We start from the raw sequence: 22,884 nt of genomic DNA, 5'->3' as shown, positions 1-22,884 counted from the left end.
ATTTAGTCCTAAAATGGATCTTTTAATAAGAGGAGTTGTGGGCAGCTAGACCGGTCATTCCAGGGAAAGATGATAGGCTGAATATAATGGTTGGAAACGCAGGGCACATAGAGGGACAGCCAGCAGGACCTGTAGGAGCAGACAGTGGCACAGATGCCCCGGAGGGGTGAGCTGGCACAGGTCAGGGAGGGCATTACATGTGCACTGGGGGAAATTGTCAGCCTTGGAGCAGGGAGACAGCATCAGACCTGCATTCTAGAAATACACTGTTTCTACCCATGTGGAGCACAGACGAAGTGGAGAGGCTGATTTCAGGGAGGCTGGTTAGGAGGATATTTTAGTATTTCAGGCAAGCACAGATGATAGGGGCTCGGTCCAGGGCAGAAGCAAAGGGATCAATGAGAGGAGAAAGAGGAGGAGGTCAGGGGGCAGTGGATACCCAGGACCTTTATCCTAATCCAGGTCTAAATTCTGAAGATGGACTCGGGGGGGCTCTTCACCAAGAAGGGCATACGAACATGGTGGTGTGCTCCTAGGAAAGGGAGCTCCTGTTCCCTTGGTTGCTCTGCTCTCCCCCCTGTACACTGTGGTACTGCAGTGTTGTTGCCTGGCTGACAGGTCTGAATCCTGGTGAGATTTCTAGACCTCTGTCCCCAGGACATATTTTTCTCATTCATGAAAACGAAGTGCTGCCACTTCGCGGTCCCGTGGAGCACACTGCCGTCTGGCCGGGAGGAAGGCAACAGCTCCAGATTACCTTTGGACAAGCTCACTGCATCTTGCAGGAGATGAAAAATGTGTGTCTGCAGCTCATCCAAGGCGATGAGTCTTCTGTGCTTGAGTTGCCGTAGCAACTGCTCAATTAAGTGAGGGGGAAAAAATGAAGAAACAAATGTACTGTAGTTGCTCTGAAGCTTAACATTCTTTTAAAAATAAAGGGAAGAAAGTCATGTCTGAGGAGTTATTTTCCCCAAGACTTTTCTGAAACTTTGCCTGTCTCCGCTTGGCTTTTCAACTGGCGTCCTGTCCACCCACTTCACGTTGAGCAAAATGCTGACCTTGTTGTCCTCTGTGGTCAGGAACATGTAGCCTCAGATTTCACCTCAGAATGTTCTGGGGTGCCCTGGCCGGTTTGGCTCAGTGGTTGGAGTGTCGGCCTGCGGACCAGAGAGTCCCGGGTTCGGTTCCCACTAGGGACACGTATAAAAAAAAAGAAAGAAAAAATGTTTGCTTACATCCAGTTCCACCAAAGCCCACTTGGATCGATTTCTATTTTTAAGGTAATAGTGCGGAACCCGAATTGAAAGGCTAGGTGAGAGTAGGGGTGGGTTCTAGCACTGTGTTTGACCCTGAACTTATCTTATAACCTTAGGAGTTGTGACTTTTCTGAAGACATGGAGAATAACTAATAAACAAGGGTATAGTAATAATACTTATTTGCACAACAATTGACTATTTACAAAATACTTTGGATGCTCTCATTTCCTTTTAGCCACCAGTCTCTGGGGTGGCCACTCTTCTCCCCACCTTAGACAAAAAGACACCTCCAGTCCATGTTCCACGGAATCGAGAGTGATATTTATCAAAACACAGAACAGCTCGTGTCACTTTCCAACTTACATCCCTCAACGCCTGTTCCCCATTGCTGCTGGGATGAAGCCTGAGCCCTCTCTAGGGCTCCGAGGCCCTGCAGGGTCCCTCCTTGTACCGTCCTTCCGGTCTCTGTGCCCAGCCTCATGGACCTGCCTTCAGCTTCTCTAGGGTGTGGGCTGCTCCTCTGTTGGGCTTTGCGTCATCTGAGGGCTCCTCCTGGGACAGGCTTGTCTTTCTTCACTCACCCTCCCTCCATTCCCCACTTGGCCAACAAAGAGCCTACTCCCCAACACCTGTGCACATCAGAGCTCCTATTTTAATCTTCCTAGAGCCCTTTCTTTCATGTACTTTCCTATTTAATATGCATTTGCTTATATGGTTATGTCAGTCTCCCCAACTGGACACAGAGCGCCCCAGCACGGGCCACGTCTGTTCGCTCCCCAGCCCAGGCCGGCAGGCAGGCCCGGAGTGCTGAATGCAGGCCTCGCCGACGGTACCAAACACATAGCATTTTAGACTCAAGCCCAAGTTCCTAGGGGTCCAGTGCCTTTCCTAGTATCCCACACTGCACTGCAGGTGTTAGGAATGCAATATTCCCCATCGGGTGAAACCCTGCGTGTATACAGAACATGAAAGTCTAAAGAACATACAGTGGGTTTTGTGGGACCAGATTAATTTAAACATGGACTTGTTTGGACATGTAACAAATAAGCAACTGTTTGGAATGGGTGCTGGCATCTCCTGCATAGAGAATAATATCAGGCTTCCTCATCTGTTCCTTCACGGACAGGGCAAAAAGCTCCGTCTTTGGAGTCGGATCCCCCGATTTCAGGTGTCAGCTCTCTCACGTGCCGGATGTGTGACACCAGGCAACTGTGTCACACCCCTGGGCCTCTCTGAAGGCCTGTTTCCTCCTCCACAGGGTTCCTTGACCGCACTCACAGCAATGAGTCCCCCGTGTCCCCTGTGGGTCTGCGTGCAGGGGCTGCCGCTGGACAGTGCGGGGAGTCAGAGCTGGGGAGACGCTTGGGAGGCCGAGGCTGACGGTAGATGTGAGCTTTCGTGAGGCTGAAGCTCAGTGGTGAAAGGTGTTTTCAGCATAAAATAATTATTTATGGCCCTGGCCGGTTTTGCTCAGCGGTTAGAGCGTCGGCCTGCGGTACAGAGAGACCCGGGTTCGGTTCCCGCTAAGGGCGCGTACCTCGGTTGCAGTTTGTCCCCGGCCCTGGTTGGTCGTGCAGGTGGCAGCCACTCGATGTGTCCCTTTCACGTCGATGTTTCTCTCTCTCTCTCTTCTTCTCTCTCCCTCCCACTCTGTCTGAACAAAACATGGAAAAATGTCCTCGGGTGAGGATTTAAAAAAATAAAAAAATAATTATTTATGGACCATCTATTTCTCATGTGGTAATTTCTTTTTTTAAATTGAGATATAATTGACACAACATTGTATTAGTTCCAGGTATACAACATGATTTGATATGTGTATATATGTGAAATGATCACCATGATAAGTCTAGTTTATATCACGATCACATAGTTACACATTATTTTCTTGTGATGAGAGCTTTTAAAATCTACTCTCTTGCCCTGGCTGGTTTTGCTCAGTGGTTAGAGCGTCAGCCTACGGACCAAAGAGTTGCGGGTTCAATTCCGGTCAAGGGCACATACCTCGGCTGAGGTTCATCTCTGGCCCTGGTTGGGGTAGTGCAGGAGGCAACCAGTCTATGTGTCTCTCTCAGATCGATGTTTCTCTCTCTCCCTCCCTCTCTATATAAAGATAAATAGAAAAATGTTCTCGGGTGAAGATAAAAATATAAATACATAAAATCTACTCTCTTGGCAACTTCCACATATACTGTACACTATGGGGTTAACTAGAGTCACAAGGCTGTACATCCCCAAGACTTACTTATCTTATAACTGGAAGTGTGTACCCTCAGCCAATTTCATATGGTAACTTCTCACTCAATTTTGTTCTAAAATAAATACTAATGTGTCAAATCCATGGCATAATCCCCTTCATATTTGTTCTTCTTCAGCGCTTTTAATTCTTTAATTTTAGTACATATGCAGAAGACATGAAGAGGCATTGATGAGAAGGATTATTCCAGCCTTTAGAATATCCCTGTTCCTTTAAAGCTGCATGTTTTACAACTTCAGGGGAAGGAGAGGGCTCACCAGACGTGTCTAAGGTGACCCGTCCCGCCCCGCCCCTTTCCCAAGGCAGAGCAGCCTCGAGACAGTGAGCACACCTGCGTTTGTACCCTGCCCTTTCCCTTCAGCCCTCATCCGATCCTCGAAAGAGTATCCTCATGCAGGCAGGAACGAACTGGTGGTTCCTGTCCTGTGAATCAGGGAAAGAGGCAGTGAGGAGGGAGAGGCTGACGAGCTGGAACTGGGTCAAGGCAGAGCTAGAGAACCAGCCCAAGGCCATGTTGTAAGCTCTGGACTTAGAAAGGAGAGCGTGCTCTCTCCCAGCAGCTGGGCTGGCGTCTGACTGATACCATGAAAGTGGCATTTGCAAGAGCTGTGAAATTCTCTTTGCTTCCCCCACCCCCATACTCTCTTTAATTTCTATTGTGAATATCAAACAGGGGGGGTGGGAATTGATCAAACTTCACATCAAGGCAGGCTACCAATAGCCCGTGTAGAGTCTTTGTGCAAATGAGGGGGAAAGCCCTCTGAGCACACACATCCTGGGGACAGGCTGGTGAGTGGATTCAGCCCCCTCCCCTCCTAGGCTACCGCGCAGTGCACAGATGCAGAACCAGCCCTGCGCCCAGCCTCCAAGGCAGCCCCTCCCAGCGGCAGGGGTCCTGCCCTGCATTCCAGAAGTCCGGCTTGTAAGGGTTAATGCCTCTGACAGGCTTGTTTTTTCTGAGCTGCTTTTATTTCGGCCTTTGGCAGTTTGTTTGCTCTGTGCTGCTTTCAGAATGAGAGGCTTGGAGAAGCAGGCGAGAGCAGGCAGGTTTCCCTGGCTCCTGCATTAGCTTGTTTTTTAGTAGTGGGTTGAGTGTCTGCTTTTTCTTTTTTTTATCCTCACCCGAGAACATTTTTTCCTTTTTTGTTCAGATAGAGTGGGAGGGAGAGAGAGGAAGAGAGAGAGAAACATCGACGGGAAAGGGACACATCAAGTGGTTGCCACCCGCACAACCCAAACAGGGCCGGGGACAAACTGCAACCGAGGTACATGCCCTTAGTGGGAACCGAACCCGGGTCTCTCTGGACCACAGGCCAACGCTCTAACCGCTGAGCCAAACCAGCCAGGGCGAGTGTCTGCTTTTTCAATATGTCATCGTGCCTTTTAAAAATGCCCCAAATAGTCCTGGCCAGTTTGGCTCAGCAGTTGGAGCATAGGCCCATGGACCAAAGAGTCACGGTTTCAATTCAGTCAAGGGCATGTATCTTGGTTATAGTTCATCCCCAACCCTGGTTGGGGTCATGCAGGAAGCAACCAGTCAATGTGTCTCTCTCACATGGATGTTTCTCTCTCTCTCCCTTCCACTCTATCTGAAGATAAATAGAAAAATATCCTCGGGTGAAGATTTAAAAAAAATAAAAAATAAAAATGCCCCAAATACCCTTCGCCCAAGGTTTTGTTTGTTTGTATGTTTGTTTGTTTAATCCTCACTCGAGGATTTTTTAAAATTGATTTTAGAGAGACAGGAAGGGAGAGTGAGAGAAACATCAACGTGAGAGAGAAACATCGATGCCCAACCAGGGATCGAACCCACAACCTTTTTTTTCAATCCTCATCCAAGGATATTTTTCCATTTATCTTCAGATAGAGTGGGGATGGGGGAAGGAGAGAGAGACAGAGAGACTCATTGACTGGCTGCCTCCCACAGGAATCCTACCAGGGCCGGGGACAAACCAAAACCAAGGTACATGCCCTTGACCAGAATCGAACCCACAACTCTTTCATCTGCAGGCCGACTCTCTAACCACTGAGCCAAAACGGCCAGGGCACCAAAGTTTTCTCAAAAGAGAGTAAAATGTTTCTTTGTTTTATCTCCTGTGTAACTCTGTACTAACATTTTAAAACAGAGGCATTATCAAGGCTGGCCTTCCTGCAGAACGTATTCCAGGAGGCACACAAGTAAGTCACTCTAGAAACCCACCAGTTTTTGTCTTGGGAAAATTGTAACTCTGACATTTATTGCACCATCACATTGGGCTGTTTAGAGCCATGAACTCCATAACTGGAGTAGTCTGGAGGTTCATCTGTGAACCACTGAACTTGCAGATCTTAAACTCTACCCCCAAAGACTGTCAACATAGAGGTCTCACCACACAGGACATGTAGCTTTAAGTAAACAACTCAAAAAAAAAAAATTGATAATAATGAAGATAAAACAATCATAGTTTATAATGAAGAAGTAAGAATAGCCGCAACAAAGCATCCTTCTTGAAAACTGTCAGCTTGCCAGTTTCATCGCGGGCCCACATTCTGTGGGAACACTGAATGTTGCCAGGACTTGTACCGAGGCCAGAGGAGACAAGCAGGGTAAAGGAGAAGGCATTCCAGGCTGGGCAAACAGACTAGGCAGGGATCCAGAGGCCAGATAAAACAGGTCAAGTTCTGAGAAATTAATCCATTCATTTATCTCATGGAGTTTATCTTAACTAGCTTGGGAAAAACAGCATGAACTCCATCCAAGATGTAGCCAGCAACAGTAGATAATATCTGCTCATCAAGCTCTCTCATCCTGAGCCCTTCCTGAGACTTCAAACTCTAATGTAAAAACCCCTCATCTCATGTCTACAGATTGTTTCTAGTGAGAAGAACACTTCTTTTGACCTGCCTCTGTGACTCATGGCTCCAACCTGGTGTCACCTTCCGTTCCTCCTTTGCTCTGTGACTCATGGCCACTAATTAACCCTGTCCCACTCCTGTCAGCATTACCCTCTAGAACCTCAGGGAACGGAACGCAGACATTCAAGTTGAAGAACAAAGAAAGCAAGGGAAGTAGGGAAAGATCCGAGCTCCACCGGAAATCTCACGGTGGACCTTTGAAAGCTGTCCATGCATCTGTGACAGCGATCATTTAAGAAATACTTCAGGAATGATCTCTCTCCAACGCCAGCACCACCTCCAGCTCGTCGAGCTCTAGCCCCAGGAGAAGGGGGTAAGTAAGGAGGTCTTTATACCATGGCTGGTACCAAGCAGACTGCCTGCAAACCAAGCGGTGGTGAAGCACTGAGGGAGCAACTGGCTTCCAAAGCCGCTCCCAGCAGAGCGCCCTCTACTGGAGGGGTGAAGAAACCTCATCGTGACAGGCCTGGCCCACAGCACTCCGTGGAATTAGACATTATCAGAAATCCACTGAACTTCTGATTTCGAAAACTTCCCTTCCAGCATCTGGTGTGAGAAACTGCTAAGAACTTCAGACCAGATCTGCGCTTCCAGTGTGCCGCTAACGGTGCTTTTCGGGCAGAAAGTGAGGCCTTCCAGGTTGGCCTTTTTGAAGACACCAACCTGTGTGCTGTCCGTGCCAAATGTGCAACAACTGTGCAAAAGGCATCGAGCCAGCACACTGCATGTGTGGAGAATGTGCTTAAGAATCCAGTGTGATGGGGAACATTTTATTCTTTTAAAAAATTCTCTTCCTGCCCTGGCCGGTTTGGCTCAGCGGTTAGAGCGTCGGCCTGCGGTCCTGAGAGACCCGGGTTCGGTTCCCGCTAAGGGCATGTACCTCGGTTGCAGTTTGTCCCCGGCCCTGGTCGGTCGTGCGGGTGGCAGCCACTCTATGTGTCCCTTTCACGTCGATGTTTCTCTCTCTCTCTCTCTCTGTTCCTCTCTCTCTCTCTCTCTGTTCCTCTCTCTCCCTCCCGCTCTACCTGAACAAAAAATGGAAAAATGTCCTCGAGTGAGGATAAAAAAAAAAAAAATTCTCTTCCTGTTATTGGTAGTGCAGAACATTAGATTTTTTTTCCTCCCTTGGGATCAAAAGGTGACTAAGTTGAAAATCGGGGACAGAAATCAGATATTGGCAGTTTTTCCCTTTTCATTTGTGGGAATATAAATGCAGGGACATAAAGCATGAATGCCAGTCACAATGTTTCAGTGAACAGTTTCAGCAGTTCAACTTTATAACAATTGTAAATAAACCCGTCACATTTTTCTGGACAATGCCAGCATTTGAATTTTTTTTTTTTTTTACACAAGTACATTTCGTATTGATGGCAAAAAAAAAAAGAGTGCCTCAGACTGCAGAGAAAGCACTGGGGTCCACCCATGATGAGCAAAGAACTCAGAAGGAGGAGGAACCCAGGAGGTCGTCAGAGTCCCGCTCACTTCATCCGGACCTACCTTCCCCCAGGCTTACTTCCTTTTTAAAGAGAGTTGGTGGGACAAAGGCTATCTTCTCTAGGTGATGTTTTTCTCCCTGAAAAACACATGAACAAACATATAGTGTGTTTTACTCTATCAGTTAACCTGATTTTCCATTTCCTGAGAGTATTTCTTAAGGAATCAATAGTCTCATAGAACCTAATAAAATGGCTAGAAACTGGCCAATAGGCTCTGTAGTTCCCAGTGGTTGATGCTAAGCTTTGCCATTTTTTGTTTTACAAGAAATCAGAACACAGAGCGGTAAAAGCCAAACAACACTCCTTGGTAAAACCCCAGTCAGATGTGACTTTATGGCTAACATTAAGTGGGACGAAATCAGAATGGGAACCTCGTCCCTAGCTTTACACCACCAGCCTGACAGAGCCCTGCTTGACCACAGTGCTGCTTGGGGCTTGTGAAAAGGGACCAAAGTGTTTCCCACATGGTCTTCTAGCAGTGAGGCAAAAACACGAATTTATAGAAAACATTGGGGAAAAACTTTTTTCTTTAAAATTTCTTATTCGAGCCCTGGCCAGTGTGGCTCAGTTGACTGAGCATCGTCCCAGACACTGAAAGGTCACCAATTCGATTCCCAGTCAGGGCACATGCCCAGGTTTCGGGTTCAATCCCAGGTGAGGGTGTGTATGGGAGGCAGCTGATCAATGTTTCTCTCTCTCTCTCTTTCTCTCTAAAAATCAGTAAAAACATACGTTTAAAAATTATGAAAATACAAATATTTTTAAATTTCTTATTAGAGACATCAACATTTCAATTCCCATACTTTTTTATGTATACATTCAATTTATACCTAAAAGAAAATGCCATTTCTCCTAAAGAACTAGATCTGTAAACCACTATTTAAAGCAGTTCATGTAGAGAACCTGCAATTAAATAAGACTGAGAAATGGTTAGCCTAGCATCCCCTGTATTTTTCTCCCTGTTTACTCAATTATATAAGTACCTCTATAGCAAGCAAACCTCTCATTGTGAGTACTTGACTGAAAGAGAAATGGTACTTGTTGTAAAATAAATTCTTGGGTGTAACCAAATTACATACCACTTCCCATACATTATTTTTCAAATTGCTCATTGCTTGAAATGAAAACATGCTTTAGCAATGAACTGTAAACACTCAGAACATTTCTCCAGGAACAGTCTTCTTCTTCCCGTTGATAAAATATAGTTATATTTCCATTTTCCTATGGTCTTCTGCTGAAGATCCAAAAAATTTCAAAACTTCATTCACAGCGTACCAGTAAACCTTGAGAATTTCACTTTCAAATCACCATAATCCAGCTTCAGTCCCTCTTTTAGCAAATGAATCCACTCTGTTTCTATTCAGATTGATGCGGGCGTTCCTGGGGCCTGGGCACCCTTGGGTGCACAGCCCTCTGTGGGTTCTCGGCTTCTCGCAGGAAAGAATTCATACATGAGTCAGCATAGACTTTAAAGTGAAAGTGAGTTTATTAGTGAAGCCTTAAGGCAGAGAATGGGCTACTTCACAGACAGAGCAGTGCCACTTTGGAGGAATTTGCTTCCTTTATTGAGGTCCATGTAATTGGGGGATAGGGTAGTCAATGAGGGGGAGGAATATTTAAGTTCTTCCCGGGAAAAGGGTGCAGATTTCTTAGAGAAGCTCTGTCTGTCATTTTGGGTTCTTATGTGACTTTCCGCTTCAGATTAAGGTAGGTCGGAGTGTCCCGTTGCAGTGATCATATAATAATGTGTTGCAGTGATCATATAATAATGCCAGGTGTTACCGTTAGGTGAAATTAGTTGTCACTTTGGATCTAGCTGGTCTCTGCTGGGGATTTTTTTTTCCTTTATTGATTTTAGAAAGAAAGGAAGGGAGAGGGAGAAATAACAATGAGAAAGAACATCGACTGGCCACCGCCTGCATGCCCCTCCTAGGGATTGAGCCCACAACCTGGTCATGTGTCTTAACCGGGAATCAAACCAGCAACCTCTTGGTGCATGGGTCTACGCTCAACCACTGAGCCACCAGCCAGGCCCTCTGCTGCTTTTAAGCCATAAATCCTATATGGGGGTGGGGGAAGTCTTACTATCTTCTTGACAGTTCTTTGCAGTGGTTTCGCCACATACCCTGTCTCAATATGGCACCATGAGCATTCATTATACTTGTACCATGTTGTTGCTCAGCGCACTCTGCCCTGCATTTCATGGGGATCACAGAGCTCTGACCCAAAAGGAAAACACGCACGCCAACTAACGCTCTTCCTACACGTAACACCAGAAGCCAGCCTGCAGAAGCAGTTCCTTGCCTCCACATCCGCACAGGGAGATGAAGCTGACTGCAAGCAAGCAGGCTTTGCTCTCCTGGCTCCGGCTTGACTGGAGACTAAGGGGTAGAGAGCACAACCAAGCTGTACCCCAGTCTAGTTTCCCCATAGAGCCATGAATCCCATATTGAGGCTCTAAGTGTGTCACTTCAGCAGGATTGTTGATGTTTCCCCATCAGTTACCAACATATTATATATATAAGCACAAGAGATCTGGCCACCTGAGTGTGTGTGTGTGTGTGTGTGTGTGTGTGTGTGTGGTTTTTCTATAGCTGTCCACTGTCACCAGTATCAATCACATCACTGTAGGCTGTCTGGGCTCCATGCTTGTGAGTCGTAAGTGGCACGGACATAAAATCCGTGCCTATATTTGTACTATTTCTTTCTGTCAGTTTGTTCAGATACCATATCTTGCTTCGTGCCTCCCAAAACCTACTCTCATACTGTGGGAAGTCATCTATGTCTCATGTACCCACAGTTCAGACGTAGAGATGACAAAGTGCTGACTGGATGGAGCAACAACACGATAGAAGTCTGTAACACGAAGGAGCACCCACAGGCATGTGGGTGGCACTCAGTCATCAGTGGGTTGTGTTTTCTCAAAATACACTTTACTGAAGATGCAGCTACAACGCAACTGGACATCAACACCTTGTCAGGTGTTTTTTGAATAAGCCTATATAACAATTTGCTCCTTATATAATTGACATTCTGAAAATAATGCCTTGCATGCAGAATGCACCTAGCATTTGAAAAGAAAGAGCCTCTGGGCACTGTATAGCATCTTTTTCAACAAAACTGGAAGTCTTTGCCTTTCATTAGTTGTTTCGTGTGTGTGTGTATGTGTTGAAGATGCCAGAATAATTTTTTAAATTATTTTTATTAATTTATTTTTGTTACAGATGTTCCTTCTTTTTCCGCCATTGACACCCTCCTCCCCATCACCCCCCCCCCCACCTCGTCCCCAGGTTTGTTGTCTATGTCCATTGGTTATGCATACATGCATATAAGTTCTGTGGTTTCTCTCTCCCCCCCCCAACACTCCTTTTTCTGAGGTCTGTCAGTCTGTACCCTTCTTCTATGTCTCTGGGTCTTTTTTGTTCATCACTTTGTTTAGTTCATTATATTCCACAAATAAGTGAGATTATGTGATATTTGTCTTTCTCTGCTTGGCTTGTTTCATTTAGGATAATACTCTCCAGGTCCCTCCATGTCATCTCAAAGGACAAGAGATCTTTCTTTCTTATAGCTGCGTAGTACTCTATTGTGTATATGTACCACTGCTTTTTTATCCACTCATCTACTGATGGACACTTGGGCTGTTTCCAGATCTTAGCTATTGTAAATAGTGCTGCTATGAACATAGGGGTGCATATATTTTTTCTGATTGGTGTTTCAGGCTTCTTAGGGTATATTCCTAGAAGTGGTATAACTGGGTCATATGGCAGTTCAACTTTTAACTTTTTGAGGTAACACCATATTGTTTTCCATAGTGGCTGCACCAGTCTGCATTCCCACCAGCAGTGTACTAGAGTCCCCTTTTCTCCACACCCTTGCCAGCACTTGTTGTTGGATGATTTGTTGATGCGGCCATTCTGACAGGTGTGAGGCGATACCTCATTGTTGTTTTAATTTGTATCTCTCTGATGATTAGTGACATTGAGCATTTTTTCATATGTCTCTTGGCCATTCGTATGTCCTGTTTAGAGAGGTGTCTATTCAGCTCCTCTGCCCATTTTTTAATTGGGTTCTTTGCCTTCCTTTTGTTGAGCTGTATGAGCACTCTATATATTTTGGAAATTAACCCCTTACCTGATGTATCATTGGCAATTATGATCTCCTATGTAGTTTTGATGGTTGTTTCTTTTGATGTGCAGAAGCTTTTTTCCAGAATAATTTTATTTATAAAAGATTCACCTTGGAATCCTGAGGTTTGCTTTGAGCATCTCTGGAAGGTAACACCCACCAATCAAACACCCCATTCACCAGGGCTTTCTTTTTCTTGTCAGTCAAAGCATCACATTCCTGGTGCAGAGCTGATGATAGTGGCACCTGTGCTCCAGAAACCTGCCCACTGTCCATGCAATCACTGCAATAAAACAGGGGCTTATTTAAAGCCTCTGGGCCGACAGAATAGAAGGCTGTGAATACGAGCTATGGACAAAAACAGGTCAGACTCTAGCAGCCAGAGGTCTGATAGGCCATTTTAAACATGATTAACCCTGATCAAACTCCCAAAACATGACAGCCAGGTACAAGAAAGCTCCATTATGGTTTAGCCTGTAAGGAGGGTGTAAGTCCGATCATTCAACAATAACATTAAAAACTGAGGGACAGGACTCAGGGGTTTTCCTCTGAACACCAGTAGCTGTTTGACAAACAATAAGCTGAGTCTGACTAGACAATCCCTGTCCAGCAAAGACTGCTGAGCCTCTTTCTGTATAGCTGTATTTTGGGCAAACATATTAATTGCCTCAAACAGATTCCCAGCAGCAGAGCCTGAGATGGGGATTCTTGGCAAGGATCTTGTGCTATTAGGGAGTGCCCTTAGGGGATGGAGAGAGACGCAGGATAGGGCAGGGGTAGTAGCCCAGCAACGATGAGGTCCCAGCTGGTCAGCTGACGGGGGTCAGCCTGATCTTGAGGGGAACACTGAGGCACAATTTACAGCAGAGTCACCCCAGCTTGAGGAAGGGGCCAGACTCCTGTGAGCCCTTGGCAGGACACGAACAGATGCACTGTGGTCGCTAAACTGATGGGACTAAATTTCTAGGAGCCTTGATATGTGGTAGGAGATGTGGTTCTCATCCCAACCATGACGTCGGTAAAGACGCGATGACATGACCAGGGTTCCCTCGCATGACTTTTCTAAGCATCTGTTCCTCATCTGTAAGTGGGAGAGGCAGATGGTAGGGTTGGATTTTAGATGATTCCTATACTCCCAGCTCCCAAGTGCAATGATTTCAACAAGGGAAGTGTGGGGGAGGCTCCCTGAGGACCAATTGAAGTCTCTCCTACTCCTGGAAGGGAGTTAATGAATGTAGCTGTGTCCCTGAATGGCCACTCCATTAAGTACTCCTGTCTCACCTGGACCGGCTCTGGATACACAGGAAATCGAAGAAGACGAGCAGGAAAGCTGCCCTGGAGGCTTGTGTTCTAAACTAGGACGGCAAGGCTGTTTTCAGACAAAGTGCTTCAGGGCAGTTTACCTCAAGGGGGCAACCAGGCAACCTCCTTTAACTGAGTCCTGCATCAAACCACAGGCCAGAGGCTGCCTCTGCAAAATGGCACGATTTCTGTAGCGAGAGCCATTTAGCAAAATCTATCAAAATTATAAATACATTTACTCTTTGGTTGCACAGCCCCTTCTCTGGGAATTTATCCTCTAGGCATATGTGTATGAAATGACTTTTATATACATTTATTCATTAGGCTACTTTTCAAAAATAGTGCGAGGTTGGAAACAATTCAGTGGTCCATCGATAAAGGACTTTTTTTTTTTAATTCTCACCCGAGGATATTTTTCCATTTATCTTCAGATAGAGTGGGAGGGAGGGAGAGAGAGAGAGAAACATTGATGTGAGAGACACATTGATTGGTTGCCTCCCGAACAACCCCAGCCGGGGCCAGGGACTGAACCACAACCAAGATACATGCCCTTCACTGGGATCGAACCTGCGACTCTGGGGACCACAGGCTGACGCTCTAACCGCTGAGCCAAATCAGCCAGGGTGACAAAGGATACAGCCCCAGCCAGTTTGGCTCAGCAGTTAGAGTGTCAGCCCACGGACCAAAGGGTTGCAGGTTTGATCCCCAGCTCTCTAAAAATCAATGGAAAAATATCCTCGGGTGAGGATTAACAAAAAAAATAAAGTAAAATAAATAAAAATTAAAACCATAGCAACAACTATGAGACCTTCCTTCCATGCAGCAGAATACTGTACAACTGAGAACACTCTGTGCTGATACAGGAAGTTCTCCAGGAAATACTGATAAGTAGAAAGGCAAGGGGAAGAACGGTATACATTAGTATGTAATGATAAACACATATGCATGAACAATATAAGTATGCTTCTTTCTGTGTACACAATGCAGGTAATAAGATTAAATATTTAGCCCTCGCCGGTTTGGCTCAGCGGTTAGAGCATCAGCCTGCGGTCCTGAGAGACCCGGGTTCGGTTCCCGCTGAGGGCATGTACCTCGGTTGCAGTTTGTCCCCAGCCCTGGTTGGTTGTGCGGGTGGCAACCACTCGATGTGTCCCTTTCGCATCGATGTTTCTCTTGCTCTCTGTTCCTCTCTCTCCCTCCCACTCTATCTGAACAAAAAATGGAAAAATGTCCTCAGGTGAGGATGATTAAAAATAATAATAATAAGATTATATATTTATATTCGTGTATGCATGGATATCTGAGAGTTGGTTTTTGTGTATGTGAAGAGATACAAAAAATAAAATAAACCTCTATGAGTGGGTACCCACACAGGGTGAGAAAGTGGGAAAAGGGGGTGAAAGGAGACATTGGTGGGATTGAACATTCTCACCAAATGCCTTTATATAAATTTTTTTTTCTGGATTTTTTTTCAATCATCGTGGGTTCTTCTATAAGGAAAATGGAGCAGCTGTTTGCTTTAAAGGTAATATGAAAATGTAAGAGGCACACATCGATCAAAACTGGTCATCCGGCTTGTCTTCTCTCATGCTTTCCGGGCCTGGCCGACTTCGGCCTGTGGTCAGTAGCTGGCAGAGAGCACATGCTGAAAATATTCACTGTCTGCCCTTTGCAGAAGGGTTGCCAGGGCCAGCTTTATGTCACAGCTGTTGGTAAGTTAGCTGTGACCACACCTATCTGAGTTTGGGGTACTGGAGGATTTTGCCTTTTTGAAATCAGCTTTTCTGACAGGGTATGCAGCAAGAAAACTAGGCAGGATATTGTACCGGTTAAGAAGAACATGAACTCTGGGGACAGACCCCAGGTTTAAATCTGACCTTGCACACCTTAACTGCTCGAACTCTGAGTTTTTTTCATCTGTAAAAAGTAGACCACAATAGTGCCTCCTTCATAGAGTTGTTTGGGAGGTTAAGTATGTTAATGTTGGCAAGAAGTTTAACACAATACCCATTAGTATTATTATCTAATATTTTGTTATTTTTATAAACAGGGTGATGACCAGTTACATGTATTTGGAGAGGACACCATGGGAGGTGAGTTTTCTTTACTGAACAGACTTGTCACTCTAGTGACTTTGAACATGTCTTTTTTTATTAAACGCCAAAAAAAAGATAATAAACCATGAACAACATGTACTTTTCCCTTAGCCAGAGAACACAATGAACATGGGAAGGAACTCTGCATCTCTCCCCTCTTGGTCCATGTAAAGAGCCAAAGGGGGGCCTTAGAGATGCACCTCCTTACTGCCCGGAGCACATGACCCTGAGACACTCAGTAAGAAGAGGGTGCTCTGGTAAAGCAAATGTGGGAAATGGTGAACACTCCTCACCTTTGGAAGTCACATATGTAACAGCACAGCAAGGCTCCTACAAGTCCTGCAGCAAAGAGAGCTAGCTAACTTTATTAAAACATTCTTCAAGCCCTGGTCGGTTTGGCTCAGTGGTTAGAGTGTTGGCCTGCGGACCAAGAGTCACAGGTTTGACTCCGGTCAAGGGCAACCCTCGGTTGTGGGCTTGTTCCCCGGCCCTGGTTGAGGTCATGCAGGAGGCAACCAATTAATGTGTATCTTTGCGTTGATGACTCTCTCTCTCTCTCTCTCTCTCTCTCTCTCTCTCTCTCTCTCCCTCTCCCACCCCTTCCCACTCTATCTGAAGATAAATGGAAAAATATCTTAGCGTAAGAATTTAATAAATAAATAAATAAATAATATAAATAAAACATTCTTCAAATTTTATGGAACACACGTCTTTTTTCTGCATAGTAGATACTATTCTGCAGTGTCCCATTGGGATGCAACCTAAGAAACACCCAAATTATACTATTTTATAATTTTTTGTCATGTTAAAGTCCTGCAGAAAGTAAAAAAAAAAAAAGAAAGAAAGAAAGAAAAATACCCAGCCATAGTTAGCTACACATGGAACTGAAAATAGATAAAAATTATCTGAATTTGAGATTGTCTAAGAAAGAAAGATAAGGTTCAGCCCTGGCCGGTTTGGCTCAGCGGTTAGAGCGTCGGCCTGCGGACCTGAGAGTTAAGGGCACATAACTTGGTTGCAGTTTGTCCCCAGCCCCGGTTGGGGTCGTGTGGGTGGCAACCACTCAAAGTGTCTCTCTCACATCGATGTTTCTCTCTCTCTCTTTCTCCCTCCCGTTCTATCTCAAGATAAATGCAAAAATGTCCTTGGGTTAGGATTTAAAAAAAAGAAAGAAAGATAAGGTTCATGCTTGCCCTACGTAACATACCTTCTAACATTATCACTCTGTAATAAATGTTATCATTATAGTCCATGGAAATATGTTGATATTGACTGTGAATACGTACAAGTGATTTGGCTGTCTAAATAACCCCAACTCTGATCCTGCACTGACCCATGAGCACGGTGGTGGATAAAGTGTCCTTGGATGATAATGGCAATGGCAATGTGGGAAAATCTCAGTCACCAGATGACATCAGGGTGATTCATGGGGAAAGGCACATAAACATGAGCCAAGTGCAAATAATCAACTCAGTTCCAATTGGATTGGGCTTGATTGATGGCCTAATAAAGTTTCCTCTTTTCCTGGTTACAAAATTAACACATATTCATTGTGGAAAACTTTTTAAAATAGAAAATCAGAGTCATTTAAAATCTTATGGACTCTAAATAATCATGATTAACATTTCTAGTACAGTTTAGTCCAGGGTGTTGTCTATGTACCTATTTTCACACAGTGGAGAATGCGTATGTAAATACAAATATTATCTCCAATTTTTGTGTATATCATAAACATGTTCCCATGTCATTAAAAACTCTCTATAACTTTAATTTGTGATAACAACATTCCATGAATGTACCAACTAATTTTTTAGACTGGAATAGGCTATATCAAAAATAATAATGACAATAATCAGAACCATTTCCTTTTTTATTTTATTTCTTTATTTTCACTCAAGGGCATTTTTCCATTTTTTGTTCAGATAGAGTGGGGTGGGGGGAACATCAATGTGAAAGGGACACATCGAGTGGCTGCCACCCACACAACCCAACCAGGGCCGGGGACAAACTGCAACTGAGGTACGTGCCCTTAGCGGGAACCGAACCCGGGTCTCTCTGGACCACAGGCTGACACTCTAACCGCTGAGCCAAACCGGCAGGGCCAGAGCCACTTTCTTAAATAGCAAGTAGATTAAAATTTTCTCGGTTTCATAAAGGTAGACCGGAAGCCCAGAGAAGGTGAGATGACCATCCGGCCCCACATGTTAAGAGCACCAATGTGTTTTTGCCTTTAATAGAAAGCTCCAGATAGCTTGGGATTTTCCTAGTTTCCATGGGCTACTCTGCATATCTTTGATTAAAAAGAACAACAACAAATCATCCTTCAATTTAAAAAACAAATGACTCCTAAGACCCCAAATTTACTTCTTCCTCTTCTTCCAGCTCTTTCTCCCATCTTGTTCCCTTCTACCCCCAACTCAATTCTTCATGTTCTCTCTCTCTCTCTCTCTCTCTCTCTCTCTCTCTCTCTCTCTCTCCCTCCCTCCCTCCCACTCTATCTGAACAAAAAATGGAAAAATGTCCTCGGGTGAGGATAAAAAATAAATAAATAAAGGACTGATCATCTACATAAGATATGAAGTATAAATCAGAGTCCTGTCAGTTTATTTAAAGTGCAAAAATTGTCATTTTTGTCACCAAAAAGGGAAATAAAAACCTTCTACTCTCTCTCTCCAGGTAATCACGTTCTACCTGTCATTTTAGTCAACCCATACCCATAGGATGAGCAAAAGCTGTTACTTTCTGAGCCAGGAAGAGCCCAGAGCTCCACCTAGACTAGGAGCTCAGGGCTGACTCCATCCTGCCCACTCTCCAGAGCTCCCCCCACTGAGGGGGCTGCTCCAGGAACCTCCACGCCCCAGGAGCCTGGAGTTCCAACAAAAAACACCAAATACCTTTGAACGTTACTGTTTTCCTTTAAAACTGCATGCAAGTTTTTCATGAAATGAAGCACATCAAAATATCCTACATTACAATATATTACCATCTGCACAATGTATCTTGCAGTTTGTGAAGTATCTCCCTTAGCATAAGGGTTAACAAGAACAATAAAGTATTCAAAATTATCTTCAGCTACTCTATCTGTAGTCACAGCTGTCCAGCTGAGGGGAGCAGTCCGCTTCAGATGTTGTTTTGTTTGTCCAGCATGGTGCTCTGAAAATACGATTTTGAATGCTAGCTCTTGATACCACGGCCCACAACACTCCACTGCTTTAGAATCTGTGCCTGGCCTTTGCCTAAGCACATCAAAGAAACCTTTATGCAAGTTCTTGTTTGTGAAATCAGCCTGCCACCCCCACCACCATCCCCATGGGTTTAGACTAAGCTGCTCAGAAATTAGCCAGTCAGAGAAGAACTTGAACTTGGGGAGTTTCTCTGACTCTCCTAAGGCCTGCCTTTTAAGCTTTCACCATCCTTATTTGCCCAGGATGGCCTTTAGGTTGGAACAGTCCCCTCCCCAAGTGGCTTCCACTGAATCCCACTCTGAACTGCACGGTGTCCTACCTACACTTGTGCTCTTGGCCTGCCTGAAACCTCTACCTCCAGGGCACCAGGCTAACCTGCCCTGGCACAGTTGAGTAAGCAGCCTGCTAACTCGTGTTGTGATAGTGAGTTCAACTCTTAATAGGCTGTGACGTATAATCTTCATAAATAAAGCCCTATAGCCTTAAAGCAATGATGAATTATTTGTCTCTGCTCCTTCTGAAACAGTCGGGTAGGACTGCTATCTCCTCTGTCCTCAGATGCACGCTCTAAACATATTTTGAGTTTGACACACCCCAGCTTCCAGACTCAAGCAGTAACTATTGGCATTTTCTGAGCCCAGAGATCCCCAAGCTCGCAGAGCTGTTCCCAATTCAAGTTTTTGGTTGTGGCCATCACTTCAGGAGACCTCAGTCTCACCCAAGGCCTCTCAGGATTTTGGTTACTTTAGGAAGTTATCTTAGACATGCAGCAATAATAGCATCATAATTGAGGCCAAGGGACAAAGGGGGCCATTTCTTCATACGGCCTATTCATTTAAAGGAACCACAGAATCATAGATGTTTGAAGCAAATTAGAGACCATTGGGTCCAACACCTATCTTTTACGTATAGAGAAACTGAGGTGCAAGGAGAAGAAGTCGTTTGTCTAGATCAAGTCAGTTGACAATAGGATCACAAGTGTAGCTCTTGTCTAGCCATCCCTCATGGCTAGCTACTACAGCACGTGACAACTGAACTTTTAGGACCCCACAAACTCTAGAGGGCTTCACGCTGGGCCAAAATGTCTAATCATGTCTTTGCCTTAAAGCAGTAGTTCCCCAAATTATTTCAGTCCTCACTTGCCACCTTCATGATTTTTGCTTCATCTATATACCACTTATTAAACTATGTATTATTTACTTAATATTTTTCACTAAATTGACTCACTGTTATTATTTATATACATTTACTTTTAAGGAAATTTTATATCACTATCTTAACTGGAAAATAGCATTATTTTCTGTAAATAGGAACTATTTATAAATTATCATCTTCCAAACTGCCTACTTGTATCTTAACCCCACTTTATCAAAGAAAGATTAACAAATGTTTTAAAATGTAAAATAACGCACAACTGAGACACTTAAGAAATTTCTTTGAATAATTTTTTTTAATTATCCGATTAATGCTACTTAATGGCCTATCAGTTTTTACCACCTAAAGGTGATACTTTTTATTTAGATGGAAATATGTTACCTGGGTCTGGGAATCAGGCTGAAATGGTCACTGGTGCCTTTTAATTATGGCCTATGAACAGTTACTCAACTTCAAGCTTCTTAAATAAAACCATAAGATTTCGGTTTTTACGTAACATGAGTAAAACCAGCATTTCAATACAGTACTTCTTGCCAATAACTTAAATTATTGTTACTTTAAAGGTTTCATGGAAGATTTGAGGAAGCGTAAAATTATTTTCATGATTGGTGAGTAACAGCCTTCAAATTTTCTAATGCAGCTGCTAATGATAATAGCTTGGTAGGAGAGAGCTATTCATATCTCCTGTTTCGAAGTCTTGCCCGTTTTGGTTAAGATAACACCCAGAGGCTTTCGATGTCTGCTTTCATGGACACAGTTTTATGTTGCTTTCGGATTTATATCTTTTCAGCACAGACAACGTAGGGTTCCCATTGCCCCCGCCCCACCCCCAGCGTCACCATTCATGCGTGTTGTGACCCCGGACTGTCGCCCACATTCAGCATCCACCAAATACTTACTGCGTGTTGGATCCATGCTGGGCGATGAACAGGCATCTCAGCGCTTCCATCTTAGAGGAAAACGAAGAACTAATCAAACTCTCACAAAACTGGGAAGGGTACAAAGAGCTGAACCAGGACTACCTGCGCTGAGTGTTTGAAGTAGAATCGGGTTTTCACTTTATACAGAGTGACACCCTGTGGAGGTGCCATTTGAGCAGAGAACGAAAGGAAGAGATGGGGTGACTGAAGGGATGAAGGGGGCGAGAGAAGGAGGAACTCCAGCCAAAAGGACATGTGTTAAGCAGTGACAGTTCTTGAGCCCAACCTGAGTTCTGTTTCTGACTTACTTGTCTCTTGTTGACTTTAACCTTGGGATCTGGATGGGCTCTTGCCACAAGTATCTTGCATTCTTTTCAGAAAGTGAAAGTACGTTATTTCTACTCCTTACTAAAGAGAAACTCATCATCATCATTTCAAAGAAAATGTTCCTTTCCACATAAACTTTACTCAGTTTTCTTGGCATCAAGGCCAAGGCACAATAAATCATACTTTCTGTTTAGCTTTTATCTTGGAGGCCAAATTAGGAAGAGACTCTTTAAACTTGATATTCAGGAATCCAAGGAATGAGCTTTTATTATCACTTAGAAATCTCCATTTTTAACAATATGGTCCCAAAAAAGCTTCTAAAGTAATACAGCATATTTTATGGTTGTTTTTACTGTTTCTGAACTTAATATTATTTCAGATTTACCCATTGTTTAGCACTCACAGTTGAGTTTTGAAATATATTTTCAACTGTCACGTCTATCTGTCTAGCTTATAGCTCACCTGTTCCTAAGTTCTGTGTCCTTCAGAAGATCAAATAGCACAATATAAAATCATTGGCATCAGACAAAGCCTGAGACCCCCAAAAGTCCACAGAGCACACTTGGAACTGCTGCTCTGAGCAAAAGGCTTTTCTTATATCCAGCCAAACTCTCCTGTATATCAACTTATTGGTCAGTCATTTTTATAGTAAAAAAAAAAAAGATTTCAGCTTATGGTGTGGGCAATAGAAGGTACAAAGCCACTGTGATAAGGAAAGATAATTGTTCTTCTCGGGCATTTACTGGGCTCTGAAAATTAAGGCCTTAGTTTCAAACACCTCCTTGACAGATGGCAGAATGATATTTTGGGGTTGCATTATTATTACAGGTCAATTTGAGCTTGTAAAGATACTCTGGATGTCACAGGCACACTCATAGCAGTTTGGGTGAGTTTTCATAAATGTCAGTTGGTTTCAGTGAAATAAGTATGATTTTGTCTGAATGAGAAGATGGCTGGGTTTCTTATTTTTTAAATTATTGTCTTGGCATCTACCAGAACCATCGCGGAGCTATAGTATCAGCAGAGGCTCAGTTGACGTCCTCACTGCTAATCATAAGATAACATGAGTGTTCCTAATGCACTCGTCCCGTTTCAAAGTATCCGTTAGCTCCCTTTGTCCTCAGAAAGGTCTAGACTCCTTAGACTGGACTTCAAAGCTCTCTCCCTACAGGCCTCGATGTGTCTCTCCCATTTCCCACTGCACCCCAAATCTTCCGCTCCGGCCCCACCTGCATCATAATTATCTCTGAACCTTTCTCATGGCTTCTGCCCTGGCTGATCAATCCCCACGGTCAGGCTTAAGTTCTAAGTCCCTGTGAAGTCTTGTCTAATCACCAGCCTTCCACCCCTGAGCGACGCCGTCCCTTGTGTCTGTGCTGTTCGTATAGATGCCCCATAATGACTAGAACAACAAATACTTGTTGGAATAATGAATGCTTTAAGGAGCTGTGTGGTCAGTTTCCATAACAACCGAAATGGCAATTGGAATTCCTGGAATGGAACTGACAGGCAGGTTGCTGCTGTAGCTGTTTCTGGTGGTTTTCAGATTAATTATGAGCCTCCTCAGATGCTCTGTACTCAATGTAGCTGCTACCCTCTCACAGGAACAAGCAGCATCAACTCCCTCCTTACCCCCACCCTGAGCTGGTGCTATTTCTTACTCATTTGCAAAATATTTATAGGTGGAGGTAGGTAGTAACACTGACTGTCATTTGAGTGGGAAAAAAATGTTCTGGGGAAGTGGACCAAAGGTGGCAAGGATGGACCTAGCTGGCCCTTTGAATACTTTGTGAATATTACCTCTTTGTTCATGAAGAAAGCAGCTCAGTAGCTGTTTATAGAGAAACCTCCCAAAGGACAGATAAG

General features: G+C 44.2%; 1 protein-coding gene across 1 annotated transcript in view; it reads left to right on the top strand.

The window, feature by feature from the left end:
• Positions 1-22,884, top strand: part of AK5 (adenylate kinase 5) — a 220,708-nt gene that overhangs the window by 143,677 nt on the left and 54,147 nt on the right. Inside the window, exons 9-10 of the mRNA XM_036256345.1 lie at positions 15,386-15,428; positions 20,335-20,379. Of these exons, the coding sequence (XP_036112238.1) occupies positions 15,386-15,428; positions 20,335-20,379 (88 nt within the window). The remainder of the gene's footprint in view (positions 1-15,385; positions 15,429-20,334; positions 20,380-22,884) is intronic.

The sequence above is a fragment of the Molossus molossus genome, unplaced genomic scaffold, assembly GCF_014108415.1.
Source record: "Molossus molossus isolate mMolMol1 unplaced genomic scaffold, mMolMol1.p scaffold_m16_p_12, whole genome shotgun sequence".
NCBI lineage: Eukaryota > Metazoa > Chordata > Mammalia > Chiroptera > Molossidae > Molossus > Molossus molossus.
This window is presented reverse-complemented; position numbering and strand designations above follow the sequence as displayed.